Here is a 21,248-nt window from a genome sequence, read left to right as displayed (position 1 = left end):
TTTGATAATCTCTGTTCAGCCTTTTTCCATCCTTCTTGAATTTGTAATAGTCCACCGGATTGCTGCCCAGACTTAGATAAATCAGATATAACAATCGGGACTATTACCCTTATTTGAACTATCCTTGTTTGGTGATACATCTATATTTAGATAAATTTACTTAGAATTGCAGCAGCAACCGAAGTTGCAGTTATTGCAACTGATAATTCTGACAAACTAGATCCACTATCTTCCATTAACCTTCGTTTTCTCAATATATCTCCTGTTTCAATATTTTCTCTTAATGTTTCGATTATTTGTGGGTTTTCAATATTACAAATACTTTGCCTATCTCCAGGAACAGGAATCTGCCTTTTGTGTTTTCGTTTCCAGGTTTCTTTTTGTGTGGATTTTTACCCCATCGATAATAATGGTTTTAGTTCCATCCTGCGCAATTTTAGAGAACTCATGTCCAGGAAGACTTGGTCAAGTTTTTACAATATAATGAAAGCTCTTAATATGGTTGCTGAATAATTACTGGAGTAAACAATGTGTATAAAGAAAAAGTGTATACTGCATGGTGACCGCCAACTTGTATATATAAGAATTTTTTTAATTTTTCAAATGTTATTTATTTATCTATTCACAAATATTTGTAAACAATATCTTCCATTTCATTTAATACATTTAAAAAATTTATGTCTTATCTTTAATCATAATCTTAATAGTTTTAATTTTAGAATAGTAGCGAATTTAGCCTTGGTTGCGTTTTTATAGGCTAGAGTTTTTATAGATACTCCGTTTCTCCTTGATCCTCTTGATTTCTCCTAGTTTCTTTCATGGTTTCTCATGATTTCTTTGCTGGTTTCTCATGGTTTCCTTCTGGTTTCTCCTAGTTTCTCTCCTGGTTTTTCCTGGGTTTTCCTGGTTTCTCCCAGTTTCTCTCGTGGTTTCTCCTGGTTTCTCCTGGTTTCTCCCAGTTTCTCTCCTGGTTTCTTGTAGTTTCTCCTGGTTTCTCCTGGTTTCTCCTGGTTTCTCCTGGTTTTTCTTGGTTCTTCTTGGTTTTCCTCTTGGTTTCCTCCTGGTTTCCTCCGGTTTCCACCTGGTTTCTTCATGGTGTCCTTTTTACAATGGTTTGCAACTGTTTACAACTGGATTTCTCCTAGGTTCTCTGCTCTTTTCTCCTGTTTTCTCCTGGGTTACTCCTGGTTTCACCTTTGTTTCACCTTGTTTCTCCTGGTTTCTCCTGGTTTCTCCTGGTTACTGCTGGTTACTCCTGGTTTTCCTGGTTTTCCTGGTTTCTCCTGTTTTCTCTTGGGTTCTCCTGGTTTCTCCTGTTTTCTCCTTGTTTCTCCTGGTTTATTCTGGTATCTCCTAGTTTCTCTTGAGTTCTCCTGGTTTTTCCTGTTTCTCTTGGTTTCTTCTTGTTTCTCTTATGGTTTCTCATGGTTTCTCTGCTGGTTTCTCTAATGGTTTCTCATGATTTACTCCCGTTTACAACTGGATTTCTCCTTGTTTCTCCTGTTTTCTTGTGGCATGCCCCCCCCCCCTTTATATAAATTGATGTATCTTTTTTTGTTTTGTTTGTAGGTTGGTCACTTGAATCCCAGAGTTTTACACATGTATTTTGAAAAGTAATAAACTGAACTGCCTGTGTTTTGGGAAAAAATAAAAATTTTAAAATTAGCTGTTTTTCATTGTTCGAATGTTATTAATTATATTTATGAATAAAACCCTCAAACTGGCTCATTTGGGCTGTTCCGAGCCTACCGTTTAGGCCGTGCTCCTGTGAACTACAACTCACAGGAGCCCAGCCCTTGTGCGCGCCTACGCACAGGAGCAGGCCCCCTGTGCGGTACAACTCACATACAGTCATGGTATGTGAGAAAAACCGAACAAAGTTATTCAGGGCCATCACCGTGTGTGCAAAGTAGCGCACACAGGTTGGATTGTGTGTGAGATCTACTAACAAGATGTGAGATACTTTTCACAGAATTTACTCTCCAACTAACATGAAGTTAAATAACAGTATGTGCGATAGATTGCAACGGTATGAACTATTTTCCTCTATGAGTTTCTAGCAGTGTAAAATATGATAATTTTACTCATTCTACATATTTGTCATATTTTCATCAAGATTATAAATTGAAATTAATCTATGAGAATGTTCCATATAAAATATTTTGATTAAATATTACAATTGATGCATAATGATAAACATCTTAGACAGGATTTAAGTTTTAAAAGCCGGTGATGATATAAAAAAGATCAATGTTCTAAAAAGTGATGACGGATTGTAGAGAGCATGAAGAATGGAAGAAGAAGAATCCAAACTGGAAGCCTTTTTCCTGTTATAATTGTGGCCAACCTGGACATATTTCTCCGAAATGCAAAGGAGAGAGACGGAGCAATGGAGGAAGAGGCAATAGAGATTATTGAGCGACCTGGACTTTGCGATTGAGTTGTATCATGTAAAGTATCTTGTAAGACATAACCTGATATTATTGAGCAACCTGGAGTTTGCGATTGAGTTGTATTATGTAAAGTATCTTGTAAGACAGAAACCTGAGATTATTGAGCGACCTGGAGTTTGCGATTGAGTTGTATCATGTAAAGTATCTTGTAAGATAGATACCTGAGATTATTGAGCAACCTTGAGTTTGTAATTGAGTTGAATCTTGAAACATAGATACCTGAGAATATGGAAGTATATGCCTGGATTGGTACCGTATTACAGAACTGAATAGATCTATGCCTCATGTATTAACGAGAGGGATTGAGTTGTATCATGTAAAAGAACACATGTGCATCTTGTTTCTTAAAAATCTGTTAATAAAAAGTGGGTGTGGCCATAGCGCTCCGCCCACTTTATCAGATTTGTATATAAATATCTATTTAAGATTTAAAATCTCAAAAAAAATTAAGCCTTTTGAAAAGAAACGAAGGCAATCAGAGCAATTCTAATATTTAAGAAATTTGAACAACCCTGAAGGATTTTTGAAAGAGGTGAATATTATAAGTTAAAGGGTATCATGGAGGAGTAATGGGTAGCAAAGTTTTTTCAAAAAAAATTTCTCTGATTTAGTTTAAGTTCACACGGGTTCTCACACATTTTCGATGGGCATTAAGATTCTAGCTCCCATTTTGAGCATTGCTTTGAGGTACAACTTTAAAATTTAGCAGGTAGGAAGGTAGGTACACACTCCAAGAATTAGAAACTAAATTGTCGAAGCTGTAAGTCAAAAACTTTTAAAGTTATTAGCGACAGAAGTTGAGGAGCTAGAATATACCAAAGCCTGTAGGAATTTGTTTATGTTAACCACAATAAAACTAAATGTCGTCTTAAACGGTAGATTCATCCTCAAAAAATAGGGTAATGTTCGTCCATGCGCAACAACCTCCCTACTGAACTTCTGACCTACTAACTTTCGGACCTACTGCAATATAGAACCTACTTCAGCTGTTTATTTTTGAAATAATTTGAGGGTTAGGTTAGGTTAAGACAATTTCTGAGCCGATCGCTGCAGCTAGACCAGGCTATGGGGCCTCGAGAACCTCGGCTATGATAGGCTACTGGGCTGGGCGCTGCGGCCACAAGTCCATCTAGCAGCTGTAAAACCACGTGCTAGTAGGTCGTGTGTGTAGTATAGCAGATTTGTTGTAGGTCAGAAGTGGAGTATAGCGGATTTGCGTAGATCGAAAGATACACCATCAAAGATAGACGTTCTTGGGACTACAGACTGAGACAGAGTGTCGAGTTTCAAATGATCCTCGATTTAAAAAGTGGCGTGTCCGATTCACATTGGTATCTTTTAAATCTTTATTTGAGAAACAATAAAGAAAATATGTGTTTTGTGTACAAACAATTCTTTGGTTTAATATAGTGATACCTATATCTTGGTTATATGATACCTACTATGTAGGAAACTGTAATCCGTAGGATTTTTGTCTGCTACAGGGTGTCCCACGAAACGTTTATTTTGTGAAAAAATCTTTTTCTCAAGTATATTTTACTTTTAAATGAACTTTACTACAGTGATAACCAGAAAACTCTGGAATAGGAAATCGACTTTTAGACTCAATGTATTTCATTAAATAGTCCAATGAACACGAGGCAGAGCATGTGTCCAATGTAAACAGACCCATTTCACTTAATAAGCTCCACCTTGAGTCTAAAAGTCGTCTTCCTATTCCTGAGTTTTGTTGGTCTTACTTTAGAACACTTAATAGGCAGTTGTTGACAGATAACAGCAACACACTAGATAAACTTGAACAATAGGCCCGTCGGAATTCTGGTGGGGGATATTTATTTTCCCCGGACAATTCTTTCCCGGTTGGCCGCAAATACACACAACAGAGTAACCCCCGTCTCAAGGAAATCGATAACAAAAGCTTAATTTCCTAAAAAATAACATAAATTACAGGTCATGGTTACTTGTACAATGTTATAATGAACATTAATAATAGAAAAAATCTTACGATTTATTTAGGTATGATAGAGGGGAAACTTATTGTTGATCAGTATTGAAATACGTTTTTAAACTTCTGAAAAAAATTACAGTTGAATATTTAACGAAATTCACAAATGCTTTATATGAAAATATTCTTGCTTATCTTTAATGATTTCACAATAAACGAAAATGTTTTAAGCTCCGTGGGACGGAGTACAAAGAGAATGCGGGCTGAAATTATTTGGTTTGGTTTTCTCCGAGAGGAGATTTAAGTTGAAGACGACATTACCCAGAGGTCTTAATGTTAATGGTTAACAGCAGTATATTTCAGAGACAGATTACTTCATAGACGAATTATCTTTCTATCAAAATGAATTTTTGAGTGCCGTTGTGACTTTTTAGCATCCAGAACAAGCTGTACAACATAAATTGGATCATTTTAGGCAAAACAGGACAGTACACCAAATGATTCAGGAAGATTATTGTGTCTTTACAATGTCTATGATTTTTTAATCTATAAAATGTCTTTCAATGATGGATTATACTTCCTCTGCATTCCTGTAGGACTGTCACGCAAATCTGCCCCCTTTAGTAAGAGTAAATTCAACCTATATAAAGCATAAAGTCTGACTGCGTCAACTTTGTTGTACCGGCTAGTTCTGTCCATAGAGCTAGGTACAGTAAATCTGGGACCAGAAAGGTTGACCCGGCTCGGAAATTCAAATGTTCTACGGCTGCCCGTGCGGTAAGATAAAAGCATTCTCTTCAAGATAATGTAGAAAATCATATTTAATTGACTTTTCCTCATTCAATATATGGGTTCTTAATGGAAAACATGAAAAGCCCCGGGTGCAGAAAATGACCAGTTCAAATCTGGGAATGAGTTCATTGCATCTTATTCCATCATAAATATAAAACATAAGTACACTGTAAAATTGTATATTTTTATATAAAATAGTACTTTTTATAACGTCTAATATATCTTTTTACAAACAAATACAAATGCTTTTTTAAAAAGAAAAAACTGTTGAGGATCATGCCCGAGTTACACCGGTACAACTTTTACTGGTTTTTAACTTGTAGTTTTGTTGTTGTGTTCAATTCTAACAATTTTCCTACATTGTCTCTGTGGCAGAAATCTGCATAATCACTATTATAAAAAATCCACAAATGATCAGTTTTCATAATCATAAACTTTAATATATAATTCAGACTGTTGAATTCCCAATTATTTTTCCATTTTTCATCACAGTAGGATTAATTAGAATAGTAAATTTAATTCAACTTTTTTATTTGATTTCAATGAAAGATTTCGAAATAAATTTAAAGGTTAAAGGTTAAGGTAAAATAAAAGGGGGGTATAGGCTGAAGCCTTAAAATTTTTGGGAGTTAATCGTGACAAAATATGTGATGGTATTAAAATCAAAGTTAAAATAGATCATATTCAACAAATACGAATCGGAAAATAACGATAACCCAGAGGCGCCTAGAAATTTTAAATACGCTCCTATAATAATTTGAATGTTATAAATCTAATTTTTAGGTTACCTTAAAAAGTATACATTGTACTTTTGTTGACAATTTTTTTAACTGCAAGGGTGTCTTTTATAGGGCTGGGCAAGTTCAAACTTTTTTAAGCTGTTTTGTTAACGGTTATTTCCAACCGTTTTAAAAATAACATCTCAGGTAGCCGTTAGTTTTAGAGGGTAAGAAGGAAACTTAGCGGTATTTTAAAAAGTTTCCGTTAGTTAACGATCTGAATTTTATTAAAAGCGTTAACGGAAAATTTTCAACAACCATTAATGGCTCTAGCTGTTAATGGTACCGTTATTACATAATTAATGGTTCATGAAACCGTTAATGGTTGTGAACACAGAAGACGACATTTTAAAACATCATAGCAGGTAAAAATGTGTTTTTACAAGTTTCACGCCATTTTCAGCAGATAAAAACAAAAAAGTCTTTTTCGTTTTGTTTATAACCGTTATTTTTTTCAAAAACAACTTATCCGTTTCGTTAACAATTTAGAAATTAATAGTTTTTGTCGTTAGTTAACAAGCTCTTCTGTTAATTTTCGAAGACCTCCATTTCGTTATAATGAAACTTTGCCCAGCACTAGAGTCTGCTCCCAATATTTCAAGGATTTTAGTAGGCAGAGACACCTAGCTACCAAAAAATTGTCATAATTGTATAATTGAATAATTGTTTAACGTATAATTTTAAAGGTAACCTAAAAATGTAAGATTGTAACATTCAAATGTTTAGAAGAGCATACCTAAGATTTCTAGGCACTGCTGGGGAATCGCAATTATCAGATGTGTTCCGTATTTACTGAATATGATCAGAGCTGAAAACTTTAGAATGGTGGATATTGAGATTAATACTTGATCCTCTCTTTTTCTTCATATCGAGACTAACCTAATCTTGAACTTGTATCCTGAAAAGTGTATAAAATTCAACCAATCGGAGTCGCGTATATGAAGCCGATAAATTTGAAATTTTGCGCGCCATTTAAGATTATATACAGAAACGGGAGTGACTCTCTAAATTAAAAAAACCGGTTTTTGATTTTTCTCTACTATATTCTAGAAATTCGGTTTAAGAAGAAAATCAAAAGTGTGTCCATTGGATACTCAGATTTAGTAATTGGAATTAAAGATATCTCATTCTAAAGTTATCAGATCTGTTTAAACTTTGATTCCAATACCATGTCACGTAAATATGACTTTTGGTATAACCTGAACACAGTTTTATATCGAGTAGACAGGGACATCATATAAAACTAATATTGGTCACGAACTCCTAAAATTAATTAGGATTTAGCCTATATACCCTTTCATTGTACTTTAACAGTCCCTTGACTTGTAAATAAAAAACAAAACATTTTTTTTACACAGCAAAAACATAAAAATTAGAGAACCTAATTTTCATTTTATCATTTTGTTTTACATCACATAATTCAATTTCTTTTAACAATTTCTATTTATTTAAAAAACAAAATTATTCTGTGCCTTGGCTTTCTTGCAATAACTTTCTATAGATAACATTTAGAGCAGTCAGAAGGGCTGGGGCCGGTCATTAACTTTTTTCCTATCCGTTATTACATTAGAGTTAATTGAAATTTATGTTACGGATTAGTGATTTATGTAACCATTTGTTTTTAACTTATTCTATTCGTCTATTGACATGAGCATCCTTTATTTTTCAAAACATTGTCAATGAAACATTGATCACCTCAAGCAGTTAATGGGATATCCAGTTCGTTAAAGGGATGTAAGGAAAATGTCAATTGACCCTCCATGAAAAGATGGCATTTGATGCTTGATTCAAAATTGAAACCTTGGTCCTTTTCCTGATCAATAATGTGGAAAAGCTTGAAACGTGTGTTTAGTTCCGGTATTTCCTTTATGCTTTTCTCAGGTAAAAATGCAAGTCACTTAGAACCAACTATTGAAATGATCAGTTTTCAAAATTAAAAATATTGATATCTAATTCATACTTAAGCTTACAGTCCCTTTAATCAGAAAAAAAGCTATCCATGCTGCGATAACGTCGCCCAGCGCTATAAATGCCATCTTTGATCTCTAAGATTGAAAACTCTAATGCTTGATTTTATTTCTGAGCGTGTGTTGAGTGTGTGATTGCTGAAGAAGAGCCAAGGCAAGGGTTAGTCAGACCAACACAGGTTGCCGCGGGATATTCTAAACAAAGGTCGTCATACTACTGCCACGTGGTCAAAACAGCTGAATTTCGTTTAGATATAAATCAATGGGATCTGTTTTATAAATTAAAAGGTTGTCTGCAGGCTTTCGAGAGGCCTCTCAAAATTATGTAAGTTCAAAGTTGTGGTTAAATTATTATTTGGAAACAAATCTTCTAATCAATTGTAAATGAATATTTATCTTTTTTTAAGTCAAAGGTTAAAGCCAAAATTAATTTTTTTCAAGAAAACTTCATTTTAGATCAAAAAGTCAAAATGTTTTAAAAGTGAAAATAGCTTAAGGGAAGTAACAAACTTTTAATCAATTTCCAAGAGATCTAATTATTAAATGAAATTGATCACCTGTAGATGTTTATCAGGTGTGTTGAATGTAATGGCGGTCATATCAAGTTTAAAAGCTGGAGAAACACTAGCACCACATGTACAGTCCAATCCTAGAACCCAACTGTACTGCCCTATCCTAAACATGTACCTAGTTTACAGTGTACAACTATAAGAATAGAAAAAAAATCAGGGGGCAGGGTTTGTTTACATTTTAACGTACACCAACCTGAATTTGCAGTACTGACAGTACAGTTTACAAGATAATGTATTCCTAATACACAAACCTGGATCTGCAGTACTGACAGTACAGTTTACCAGATAATGTATTCCTAATACACTAACCTGGATCTGCAGTGCTTACAGTACAGTTTACAAGATAATGTATTCCTAATACACAAACCTGGATTTGCAGTACTGACAGTACAGTTTACAAGATAATGTATTCCTAATACACTAACCTGGATTTGCAGTACTGACAGTACAGTTTACAAGATAATGTATTCCTAATACATTAACCTGACAGTACAGTTTACAAGATAATGTACTTCTATTAAACTCTAACCTGGAATTGCAATACTGACAGTACAGTTTACCAGATAATGTACTTCTAATACTTTCACACATCCAATCCAGGGGGGATACGTAAACAGACTTAGAGCAGTACTTTCCCCTTCATAGCAGAACAATCAGGAGGTTTAAAATTTTGAAAAGCGGGGGATGAAGGAGGGGTCATCTCAGTTAATAAATGGGGGAAGGTGTATCTAAAACAAAAAATATTAATAACGAATTGTTTTCCTTTTTTCTTTAGATAAAGGGTTATACCAGTGAGGGTTCTCCCCTGAAAGGTTCTCAATAAATCAATCAATTAACAAGTTAAGTAATATAATCAATAAAAAGGTTTATCAATAAATCAATTATTCAAATCAACTATCTAAGTAAAAAAAAACAATAAACAATAAACAAAAACGAGTTCTCAATTAATCAATTATTTAAATGATAATAAACATTAATTTGATAATAATAAAAATAACAATAATAATAATAATAATAATAATGATAATACTAATTATAATAATAATAATAATAATAATAATAATAATAACAATAATAATAATAATAATAATAATAATAATAATAATAATAATAATAATAATACCTGGTAAATGAGGTAATTGATGTAAACTTGTTGCAAGAGGTTTTCTAAATCATAAATAATGTTTTTGTTTTTGTAAAACCTATATCTTTGCAACCTTATGATGTAAACCTTTGATATTTCGAACTTGCATTATTTGATCTAACAGAATTCAAAGTTTGAAATATTCAAGGTCTACGACATTGGGTTGCAACGATATTGAATTTAGAAAATCAAAGTTTGTGGCTTTCAAAACCTGAACTTACATCACCCCTACAGAGTCATATGTTTTTTTATATGAAATATAGTGAGATCAATTTAAAATACCTAAATTTATTTATATACATTTTTACTCACTGATTTAGAGGCTGGGGGAGAATTAAACATTTAAGAATATGATGTTGATTTCGTTGATTTTGTAAAAAAAAATATTTTACAACCAGAGCTGGGAACTTTAGAAGGTGAATATCAGGATTAATGGTTAATCTTTTTGCTAATCTCGAGACTAACATAATCTCGAGATTAAATATTTAAATCAACAAATTGAATTCTAGGAACGCCAGATTTGTTCGCTTTCTTGACTGGAAGGGCCTTCATTCAATTTCTCACCCATTTATTTATTAATTCATTAAAATTGGTTAAAAAAGGAATCTCAAACGTATTATTAAAAATATTTCTTCACCGATTAATCTACAAAATGGCCGACGACAAATGCTTGATTTGTTCAAATCGCGGATTTCTCTCATGGGATAGAATTTGTTTTCAAGACTGTCATTGGTCAATACAATTTACGAACTATATTTCTGCACTCTCATTGGAGAAAACAATGAACGGATATCCAAAGAAAGAGAAAAAGAGTGGATTAAGGACTATAATTAAAAGTTTCTACAGTGGATATTCGGATCAAGTAGTTGGGATTAAAGGATCCATTCTAAAGTTCCCAGCTCAGAAAGAACTGAAAAAATGTTTTCAGAGAAGAAATGTTAAAGATGAAAAATCTGCAAAAACTGTAAAGCACCTGCACTGTTTGCAAGCATAAAGCACTGAGGGGTCATCTCGAATATCTTGTCACAAAAAAGTTGTTTTTCAAATTGCAAAAATAAACATGAAAACAATCAAATATGTTTAACAACTTTTAAAAATGCTGTTTTAACAACTGTTTTAACTATTGCCTTTTATTTACAATGATATATCTTTTACTACATGTATAAATTATCAAATTTGTCTCAATGCGACACTAAAAGCATAATTTTACATCTTAAAAATCCGCAAAATGAAAACAACTTTTTCCTGGATTTTCTAGAATAGGTAGGAGCACTTCTCGGGATAAGATCTTTACAATTCAAGAAAATATTAATTTACACATTTATTGAGAAATAACTATTATAAAATCTGATTAATTGATTAATAACAATTTTAAAATTTAATTCTAAAAAATCTAAATTAAATTAGTTTTGCACCCCTAACCATATCTTTATTTCAAAAAAAAAAATAAATAAAAAATGTTTCTTCATTCCTTTGCTTTTCTCATTTGTTCACTTACTATGTGCGTTCTATACATTTTATACCTAAAAATATAAAAATATGATGGTTCAGAGCAGAAAACTTGGTATTTCTGAATATCAAAATCAACGTTTGATCTCCTCTTTTTGTTAATCTTTCGTTTGAATCTAGGGAAGTATCTAAAATGTCGATTTTAGAAAACAAACAGCCAATCCAAAAAGAGGGGAAAAGAGCAGATTAACTTTTAGAGTAATTTGTTTTTTAACTTGGGATGGATTTCTAGGATATCCGATGAATTTATCTAAAATTCTTCAATAAAAAAGTTTTACGATGAGTTAAGGGATACCAAAACAGAAGTCTCAGATTGAAATGTTTGAATTTTGAATGTATAAGTCTAAAATTGATTCGAAATCATCTGAAAAATTTCAAACACAAATTAAAAATAGAAAAAGTAAAACTAACATCTAAAATTACCTAACACTGTTCGTATCTATTTTATATTTCAAGAATTCCCAGAGACGTAGTTGGGCCTTAAACCCAGGGTTAGGGTTCACCAGGCTTCTTTTAGACCTATGAAAACACAAGGGTCTGTAAGCATAATCTCAATTGTTGCATGTCGGATTCACAATATACACCACATTATTGAGCAAATAGCATTGTTTTTCTATTTTTAAAAGTGTTAAATTCTTACAATTTCCTTAATTGTGTCTGCAGTGTAAATGTTAATGTGTAAAGGGAGCAAATAATAATCTCTCAAATGTAAAAACAAAAATTTCATCGTTATGTTTTCAAATACTCTTACATATAGGAAATGTTTGAAAACATATTTCATGTTTACATTTTAAACCACAATTTTACTCTTCTAAATGAACCCAATCCCCCCCCCCAAAAAAAAAAATTTATTATATTTTTGGAAGAATTAAAAAAGAAAATTCCCGCAAAATTATTAAGAAATACTAATTATTATCATTTTTTTTAAACTTTCAGTTCTCTAATTAATTGAATTAGAAAATAAATAACAATGTACAAAAAGTTATTTTGTTTGTTCTGATCTTTTGCCACGATGTACTAAATGTAATTTTTGATAAATTATATATTCTGGAAGAATGTGATATTACATTCTATAAGTACAACAAAAAATGCATCGAATACAAGATCATGTATAAAAGGAGCAAGGGGGATTGGGTCAAATAGTAAATCTTATTTTTACCTAACAAATTCAAGTGCCTGGTCAAAACCAATCCTAAAATATGTATTTGTTTTAAATATTAAGCTTTTACCTGTACCTGTACCTGTACCTGTACCTGTACCTGTACCTGTACCTGTACCTGTGCCTGTACCTGTACATGAACTTGTACCTGTACCTGTACCTGTACTTGTACCTCTTCCTGTACCTGTACTCGTACCTGTACTTCTGCATGATGAATGCGCAAATTATGCTTGCTGATCTAGATTTTCCATAGAAGCAATGAACCAAAACATTTCCTGTCTGCATGCCCTCTTCAATAAACTAAAGTAGAAATAATACATTTCCTCCTTGCCTGTCCTCCTTAATCAACTAAGAATAGACAAAATGTTAAGCAATATATTTCCTGCCTACATGTCCTCCTTAATTAATTAAAACTAGACCCAATGAACCAATATATTTCCTGCCTACATGTCCTCCTTAATTAATTAAAACTAGACACAATGAACCAATATATTTCCTGTCTGCATGTCCTCTTTAATAAACTGAAACTAGACACAATGAACCAATATATTTCCTGCCTGCATGTCCTCCTTAATTAATTAAAACTAGACACAATGAACCAATATATTTCCTGTCTGCATGTCCTCTTTAATAAACTGAAACTAGACACAATGAACCAATATATTTCCTGCCTGCATGTCCTCTTTAATAAACTGAAACTAGACAAAATGAACCAATATAGTTCCTGTCAGCATGTCCTCTTTAATAAACTGAAACTAGACACAATAAACCAGACAGATCCAACCCTCTTCAATTTACTGAACGCAAAACTATACACCCATTGTTTTTGTTAAACTGATTGATAAATTAATTATCAAATTGTTTTGGTTTATACCTAATTTGAATACTATGGTAAAAACTAAATTATTGAGATAACAATTGAAAAGTATTGAAATCATCTGATGGTGGAGAAAAAGAAAACTCCCTGAAGGTTTTAAAACGGAAAACATCTATAAATAAAAAGATAAATAAATAAATAAATAAATCTAAGTAAAATCACCTTAATAGCTCGTGAAAAGTGAGAAAACAGATCTTCACTTGGGATATCTGTAACCTAGAGGGAAATAAATTGAATTTCAATTTCACCTTTTTACAACAATGAATTATTAAAAGGGCTGTAAACATAATTTCAATGGGATCCACAACAGTACCCTTGAAAGCTGAGACAGTCTAGGCTTTTCAGCCAAATTCCAACATTAGACGCCCCGCCCCGACTTTGATTTGTCTTTTTTTGGATGTTTTCTTTCTCATCTTTATTCATGTACACAACCAATTATAAAATTGTAATTATTCAGTGAGAACCAGAAAACTGCCGAAAAGGAAGACGACATTAGCAAAACTTCAGTGTACTTGATGTTACAAAGCAAATCATTTTACTGGTTAGTTATTATATCACTTATAAAGTGATATGGGTCTGTTTAATCTTTAGTCTAAAGGTCGTCTTCGTATTTCAGAATTTTCTGGTTCTCGCTGCATAATGTAAAGACTGCCGAGATACAGCATAAGCATTAAGCATGCTTTTTTCACAAAAGAAATTTAGAAATGGTTTGTTAATTTTTTTATGAATGATTATGAATGATTTATCAAAAATCATAACTTTAGCCTAAAAGTCGTCTTCCTATTTCAGTTTTCTGGTTTTGACTATACCTGTATATGTATATAGGATATTCTGGGTAGCAAGGAACTTATTTTTCTAGGCAGGGGGATAATAATAATAATAATAATAATAATAATAATAATAATAATAATAATAATAATAATAATAATAATAATAATAATAAGTGTATAAAATTCAACCAATCGGAGTCGCGTATATGAAGCCGATAAATTTGAAATTTTGCGCGCCATTTAAGATTATATACAGAAACGGGAGTTAATAATAATAATAATAATAATAATAATAATAATAATAATAATAATAATAATAATATAAATAATGCAATTATAGAATGTTATTAATAATAATCTTGAATAAGATAATTCAAATCTAAGACTAAACAAAAACATGTTCTCTATAAGTTTTTGCATCAATAATTGATAATTAATTAATAATAATTAATAATTCCAATTACGCAATAAGTGGCCGGAAGGCACCATAAATTTGATCAAATTTCAAAATTAACTTACGGTGACTATATGAGTAATATCATGGGATTGAAGAGTTAAAACATCCGTAGCGGCATCAATATTTCCTAAATTTCAAGTTGAATAGAGAAAACATCAGCATTACATAATCTTGAGCTCTCATTGGTCGAGAGCAGATTTGTTGTCGCTTTTGATTGTTAACGATATCCAATAGGAAGCAACTTAATCCTTTGGACAACAAAAGAACCGGATGTGTGGTATCTAGCGATTAATGCTCATAATGCAGAAGTTCCGACCTTTGTTCATATAATTACATTGAAAATTGACAATCAGAGCTGGTAACTTTAGAATGGTGGATATCGAGAGTAATGCTTAATCGTCTCTTTTTCTTGATCTCGAGACTAACTTAATCTTGTACTTGTATCCTGAAAAGTGTATAACATTCAACCGAATTTTGCGCGCCATTTAAGGTTAATATACAGAAACGGGAAGGAGTCTTAATTTTAAAAAACCGGTTTTTGATTTTTCTGTTCTATATCCAAAAAAAGAGTGGATTAAGCATGACAACAAAAGTGTCCACATTGGATATACGGATTAAGCAGTCGGGATTAATGGTATCCCATTCTAAAGATCCCAGCTCAGTGCAAATAAAAATCATAATCAAAATATTCAAAGTTGCATTTTCAACAAAGAACAAATACTTGGTATGGGATACTACAATCATATGTAGTTACTGTCTTTACTTCAAAATATTTTTAAAATTTAAAATATTTACTTTTTAAAACTGTTGAATTTTATTTTTGAATCGGATTATTTTATTAAAAAATAGAAGCATTGCTGACATTCACAATTGCTCATGAGTTTGAGATTTTAAACTTAAAATAACCGAGGCCAAATCTTTTGTCTTAAATCCCTGGGCCAGCTGCCTTCCTTGTTAACACCTAAACCTGAGCCACAGAATGATTACTTATCTATTTCAGATAAGATTCCATCAATGACAGACTCGATATCAAAATGGTCATTATCCATGATGTCTGCAGCGGTTTAGAGTTGTCAATTGTAATTGTTAATTTTCCGCATCTCTCATTGGCAAATTAAAGTTTTTAATTGGATATTTAAGGGAGTGTTCTCTAAAAACGAAATTACTAAAAAATTGTTAGAAACGACTCTTACCAAAGAATGAGCATAAATAATTGTCGATGCATTCGTATATAGTTGATATTTCATACTATTTTTTATTTTTTATTTTTACAATGCACTTAAAACGTCGATTATTTGGACGCCAGGTGTCTCTGCAGAGACTCTTGATACTCTGAATGATTCCACGTGGCCAATTAAATTTTTTTAATCGGATATTAAGTTTAGTCGGTGAACCCAGTAACAACGAAAGTTATGTTATCAGATTTTCCAAAAATTCAGTCAGCTCATTTATTCATCTTTTCAACTCTTTTAATCCAGAAAATTTCACACACAAACATTTTTAATGCTTATTTCTTTCATTTTTTCTTTCTTTCTTTCTGTCAGCATGGTGTCCACTGGCCCACCATGCAAAAATGGCATTGCCCGATTCACAATTTTACGCTTGAAACCTAAGTTTGATCAATAATATGGAGAATATTGACGGGCCGAGCCGGGTCAACCTTTCCGGTCCCAGTTTGTACTGTAGCCAAGGTACTAATGCAAGGAAAGTTAATTGCGGTCGTGTATACTCTGCGTCCATATTGAAACCAGTTCTCTCTGGGCGGACTTTGTAAACAAGAATAGATGCATCAGTCTTCGTTTAGTGTCCGAGGAGGTTAAAAGCATTTAATTTTAACAATTTTGAAAATTCACATAATAGTTTCCTATGACCAGAATATTTCATAGATTAATTTTTGTGTAAATGGAATTCATGTCAGGCTGTGCCATCCGTCTTGTGTTCACTTAAGTACAAAAAATGTGTATACCTCTGAAATAACTTGCATTATAACCTTGACTGTACCTAGCTCTATGGAAAAGACTAGGCGGTGCAACAAGGTTGACGCTGTCAGACCTTATGCTTCATATAGGGTGAATTTACTTTTACTAAAGGGGCAGAGGTGCGTGACGTTTTCCTAGGTTTAAAAGTGTTAATCTCTGATAATTCCTCCTGTAGAGAACCCACAAACCTTTCAAGGATACCGTTGTGAATCGGGCATTGCCATTTTTACACGGAGGGTAACTTGAAATTACGCTTAGAGTCTCTTTAGCTAAAGTGATAACAAGTGGAAGAAAAGCCGTTTCTTTTTGAAGTCTTGCAATTTGAAACTAGAGATTTTGCCTTTTGTAAAAAGTAACAATTCAAAATTTCAAAATCTTTAGCTATATGTTAAGATGATTTTATTCAGTTTATATTAGCTATGAAAATATGAAACTGATTGAAAATATAATATAAAATAAAATATAATTACCCAAATGTAAATGTTCTTCAATTAGATCTATTCTTGATCTGAAACAAATTGCATATATCAAGCAGTTTAAAATATAAAACTTAAAATGTTAAAATTTAAAAAATCATATAAGATGTATCAATGCGTAGGGCTGGGCACGTTCCAAATTTTTCTAGCCGTTTTGTTGACGGTTAGTTCCAACCGTTAAAAAAGAAAAATTTCAGTAAGCCGTTAATTTTAAAAGTAAAAGAACGTAACGTTTATTTCGTTAACGGCATTTTCCAGTTTTTAATTACCGTTAGTTAACGATCTCAATTTTATTAGCGGCGTTAACAGAAAATGTTTAGCAAATGTTAACGACTAATAGCTGTTAATGGTACCGTTATTACAAAAATTTCGTTAACGGTCAACGACACGGCCGTTAACAGTATATTACAGTATTAACGGCGTTAACGACAAAAAATGTTATTTTATGCCCCTGGCTAGTGCCGCCCCTGGCCGTAAACGGTTTATAAACACAGAAGATGACATCGTTTTTAGCTTTTTAGGTAATATTTCTAACCGTAAATTTTTTTTAAAAACGGCTAATCCTTTTCGTTAATGATTTAAACAGTTTTTGCCGTTCTTTAACCCCCTCTTCCGTTGATTTTCGAAAACCTCGATTCGTTAACGGAACTTTGCCCAGCCCTTGCGTATAAGATGTCGCGGGGAAAATGTTATAAACCTTGAAGCAAATAAAAGTGAGAAAAATTCTAAAATAATGTTTAAAAGATAAATTGGAAGACTTAAAAAGTAATTTTAAGCAATCTATATCTTTTCATAAAGAAGCTATTAATTATTATTATTGGTACAATTTATATGAAAATAAAGCAACATTTCAATTGAATAAAAAGTATAAAAAATATGTACTTACTTTGTAGGTTTAGCAGTCTCCAGTGTGCTCAGGATATCAGTTGAGTGACGCATATGTGCGTAAATGGTCCTAAACAATCATATGAGTGACGGATATGTGCGTAAATATTCCGAAGTATTAATATATGTGATGCATATATGTGCGTAAATGTTCCTAAAATATCAGATGAGTGACGCATATGTGCGTAAATGTTCATAAAATATTGAGTATGTGACGCAATTGGGTGTAAATATATTTCTGAAATATTGAATATGTGACGCAAATGAGCGTAAGTATTCCTAAAATATTGAGTATGTGACGCAAATGGGCGTAAACATATTTCTAAAATATTGAATATGTGACGCAAAGGAGAGTAAATATTCCTAAAATATTGAGTATTTCATGCAAATGTGTGTAAAAAAGTATATTGAATACTAGCTGAAGGGCCCGGCGTTGCCTGTGAAAGAAAAATTTAAATAAATAATAAGAAAATTTGTAAAAAAAAATAATTTAGATTTTTTTATACTCTATAACAACCCCCGGCCACCCTGAGTGTCCACAAAAAAATTCAGCCAAATCGGTCCAGCCGTTTGGCAGGCTATACGCAACATATATATATATATACGAATGTCTTGTTTTATTATATAGATATGACGCAAATGGGCGTATATTTCTAAAATATTGAATATGTGACGCAAATTGTGCGTAGATATTCCTTAAATATCTACAGATTGACGCAAAAGAGCAAAGATATTCCTGAAATAACAATATATTGGTGCATATAAGCGAATATATTCCTGAAATATCAATAGATTGATGCATATAAGCGAATATATTCCTAAAATATCAATAGATTGATGCATATAAGCGAATATCTTCCTAAACTATCAATAGATTGATGCATATAGACGAATATATTCCTGAAATATCAATAGATTGATGCATATGAGCGAATATATTCCTGAAATATCAATAGATTGATGCATATAAGCGAATATATTCCTGAAATATCAATAGATTGATGCATATAAGCGAATATATTCCTCGATTATCAAATGTCACGATCTGCAGCACAACAGCACGTATATGTGTTAATAAAAATGGATGAACGATTGCACACCGCAAAATCAACAAAAATGTGCACGCTCTCACACAAAAATCGATCTGAAATTGCTCCATATAAACTAAAGCTATAAACAATCACGCGTTAAGTTATTGCTATGTCAATGTAGATCATGCTCTAGTCTAGCTTTAATTCTAGTTCTAGCTCTAACTCCAGCTATGGTTTTATTTATAGTTTTGGTTCTAGTTCTAGTTCTAGTTCTAGGTCTAGTTCTAGCTCTAACTCCAGCTCTGGTTTGATTTATAATTTTGGCTAGTTCTAGGTCTAGGTCTAGTTCTAGCTCTAACTCCAGCTCTGGTTTTATTTATAGTTTTGGTTCTAGTTCTAGGTCTAGGTCTAGCTCTAGCTCTAACTCCAGCTCTGGTTTTATTTATAGTTTTGGTTCTAGTTCTAGGTCTAGGTCTAGCTCTAGCTCTAACTCCAGCTCTGGTTTGATTTATAATTTTGGCTAGTTCCAGGTCTAGGTCTAGTTTTAGCTCTAACTCCAGCTCTGGTTTTATTTATAGTTCTAGTTCTAGGTCTAGGTCTAGGTCTAGTTTAGCTTTAATTCTAGTTCTAGCTCTAACTCCAGCTCTGGTTTAATTTATAGTTCTAGTTCTAGGTCTAGGTCTAGGTCTAATTTAGCTTTAATTCTAGTTCTAGCTCTAACTCCAGCTCTGGTTTAATTTATAGTTCTAGTTATAAGTCTAGGTCTAGGTCTAGTTTAGCTTTAATTCTAGTTCTAACTCTAACTCCAGCTCTGGTTTAATTTATAGTTCTAGTTCTAGGTCTAGGTCTAGGTCTAGTTCTAGCTTTAATTCTAGTTCTAGCTCTAACTCCAGCTCTGGTTTTGTTTATAGTTTTGGTTCTAGTTATAGGTCTAGGTCTATGTCTAGCTCTAGCTTTAATTATAGTTCTAGCTCTAACTCCAGCTCTGGTTTAATTTATAGTTTTGGTTCTAGTTCTAGGTCTAGGTCTAGCTCTAGCTCTAACTCCAGCTCTGGTTTTATTTATAGTTTTGGCTCTAGTTCTAGGTCTAGGTATAGCTCTAGTTTTAATTCTAGTTCTAGTTCTAACCCCACCTCTGGTTTAATTTATAGTTTTGGTTCTAGTTCTAGGTCTAGGTCTAGCTCTAGCTTTAATTTCAGTAAGAGCTCTAGCTGTATCATAAATTATTTAGAATATGCATTGCAGACCCCTACTGTCAATTATTAAAGGACACATATACAATACATATGTATTCTATATACATATGTTTAGGCCCTAGGCCGGTCACAATGAGAGGCAAAAGATCAAATTCGATACAGTCGTGAAAATAGTTGTAAATTTTCGAATCTCTTTAAAACTCTTTGAAACTTTGAAACGGAACAGTTTACTCCACTACTCTGGAATAAAAAACTTGGCATAAAATAGATTATCAAGTACAATAGGTGGAAACAGAGAAATGGACCATATTATACACGACGTCACAAGTGTGAAATACAACAAGGAAAAAGAAATTTTTACACATGTGTTCCAAGATGAAATAAAAAAGTGTAAAATAAGAAAATAAAAACACATAAAAGTGCACTTATTTCACTGTAAGAAAAACACTTTATTCTTAAATTATCACTATTATTAATAATTTTGTCGGACACAAAAACTAAGTTGACACTTGTGACGTCAGAATACAGCTGTACTGAGAGTGTACAAATTGTACGTTGCCATCTATTGTACTAGAAGCTATTTGCTTGGCATTATAACTTTATTCTTGCATATTTATTTGAAAGATACAGGGAAATTACAACCACGGTATTTTGGTGGAATGTTAAGGTAAAACGTTTAGTAAAAATAAAAAATTTTAATTTTGATTTTGTTGTGAAAATTTTTTTTTTTTAATTTAGGTTTTTCTAATAAAAGGGTAGTTTAAAGTTTGGGGTTAAGATTTTTGAATGAATTTTTATTTTTGTTATCTAATATTCCCTGTTGAAGGTAACCTAAATCAGTATTAATACAGTGGTAGGAAATACAGCTCCTATAAAGCAAATATAATGTTCTAAATTCTCATAAAACTAGAAACTTAAATATCAAAACAGGTCTTTTATGTATAGAGATAGTTGACATTAAAAAGGACTGTGGCTCTCCATTTATTGAGTAGTATGTCCTATCCACATCTTCTCTTAGAAAATTGACTATTTTAAAAATGAATTTAAAGTTAAGATTGTTTTAGAAACAAATGTTCAACAGTTAGTTTTTGATACATGTGTGGGACTTGAGTGTTAAAAAAGATTAAAAAAAAATTCAGTTGTAAATTGAATATTTTTCTTTTCTATTCTTTATAAAGTGACTAGCGGATTTGTGTTGTAACGTTTTGAATCTCTAAGGAATGTCAAATTATTATCTAACAAAAGTTGCTGGAGCAC

At 32.3% G+C, this 21,248-nt stretch overlaps 1 protein-coding gene across 1 annotated transcript in view; it reads right to left on the bottom strand.

Moving 5' to 3' along the window:
* Positions 1-7,388: 7,388 nt before the first annotated feature.
* LOC111699515 (dual specificity protein phosphatase MPK-4) overlaps positions 7,389-21,248 on the bottom strand; it is a 33,114-nt gene continuing 19,254 nt past the window's right edge. Inside the window, exons 10-25 of the mRNA XM_023470202.1 lie at positions 17,766-17,834; positions 16,874-16,911; positions 14,487-14,551; positions 14,007-14,069; positions 13,360-13,413; positions 12,517-12,620; positions 12,321-12,353; positions 11,585-11,680; positions 11,124-11,175; positions 10,898-10,940; positions 10,626-10,671; positions 9,632-9,675; positions 9,271-9,313; positions 9,038-9,145; positions 8,494-8,611; positions 7,389-8,131 (exon numbers count right to left, since the gene is read on the bottom strand). Coding sequence (XP_023325970.1) covers positions 8,102-8,131; positions 8,494-8,611; positions 9,038-9,145; positions 9,271-9,313; positions 9,632-9,675; positions 10,626-10,671; positions 10,898-10,940; positions 11,124-11,175; positions 11,585-11,680; positions 12,321-12,353; positions 12,517-12,620; positions 13,360-13,413; positions 14,007-14,069; positions 14,487-14,551; positions 16,874-16,911; positions 17,766-17,834 — 1,006 coding nt within the window. The 3' untranslated portion in view covers positions 7,389-8,101. The remainder of the gene's footprint in view (positions 8,132-8,493; positions 8,612-9,037; positions 9,146-9,270; positions 9,314-9,631; positions 9,676-10,625; positions 10,672-10,897; positions 10,941-11,123; positions 11,176-11,584; positions 11,681-12,320; positions 12,354-12,516; positions 12,621-13,359; positions 13,414-14,006; positions 14,070-14,486; positions 14,552-16,873; positions 16,912-17,765; positions 17,835-21,248) is intronic.

The sequence above is a fragment of the Eurytemora carolleeae genome, unplaced genomic scaffold, assembly GCF_000591075.1.
Source record: "Eurytemora carolleeae unplaced genomic scaffold, Eaff_2.0 scaffold365, whole genome shotgun sequence".
NCBI classification, from domain to species: domain Eukaryota; kingdom Metazoa; phylum Arthropoda; class Copepoda; order Calanoida; family Temoridae; genus Eurytemora; species Eurytemora carolleeae.
The sequence above is the reverse complement of the archived record's forward strand: the minus strand, read 5'-3'. Positions and strand labels throughout refer to the sequence as shown.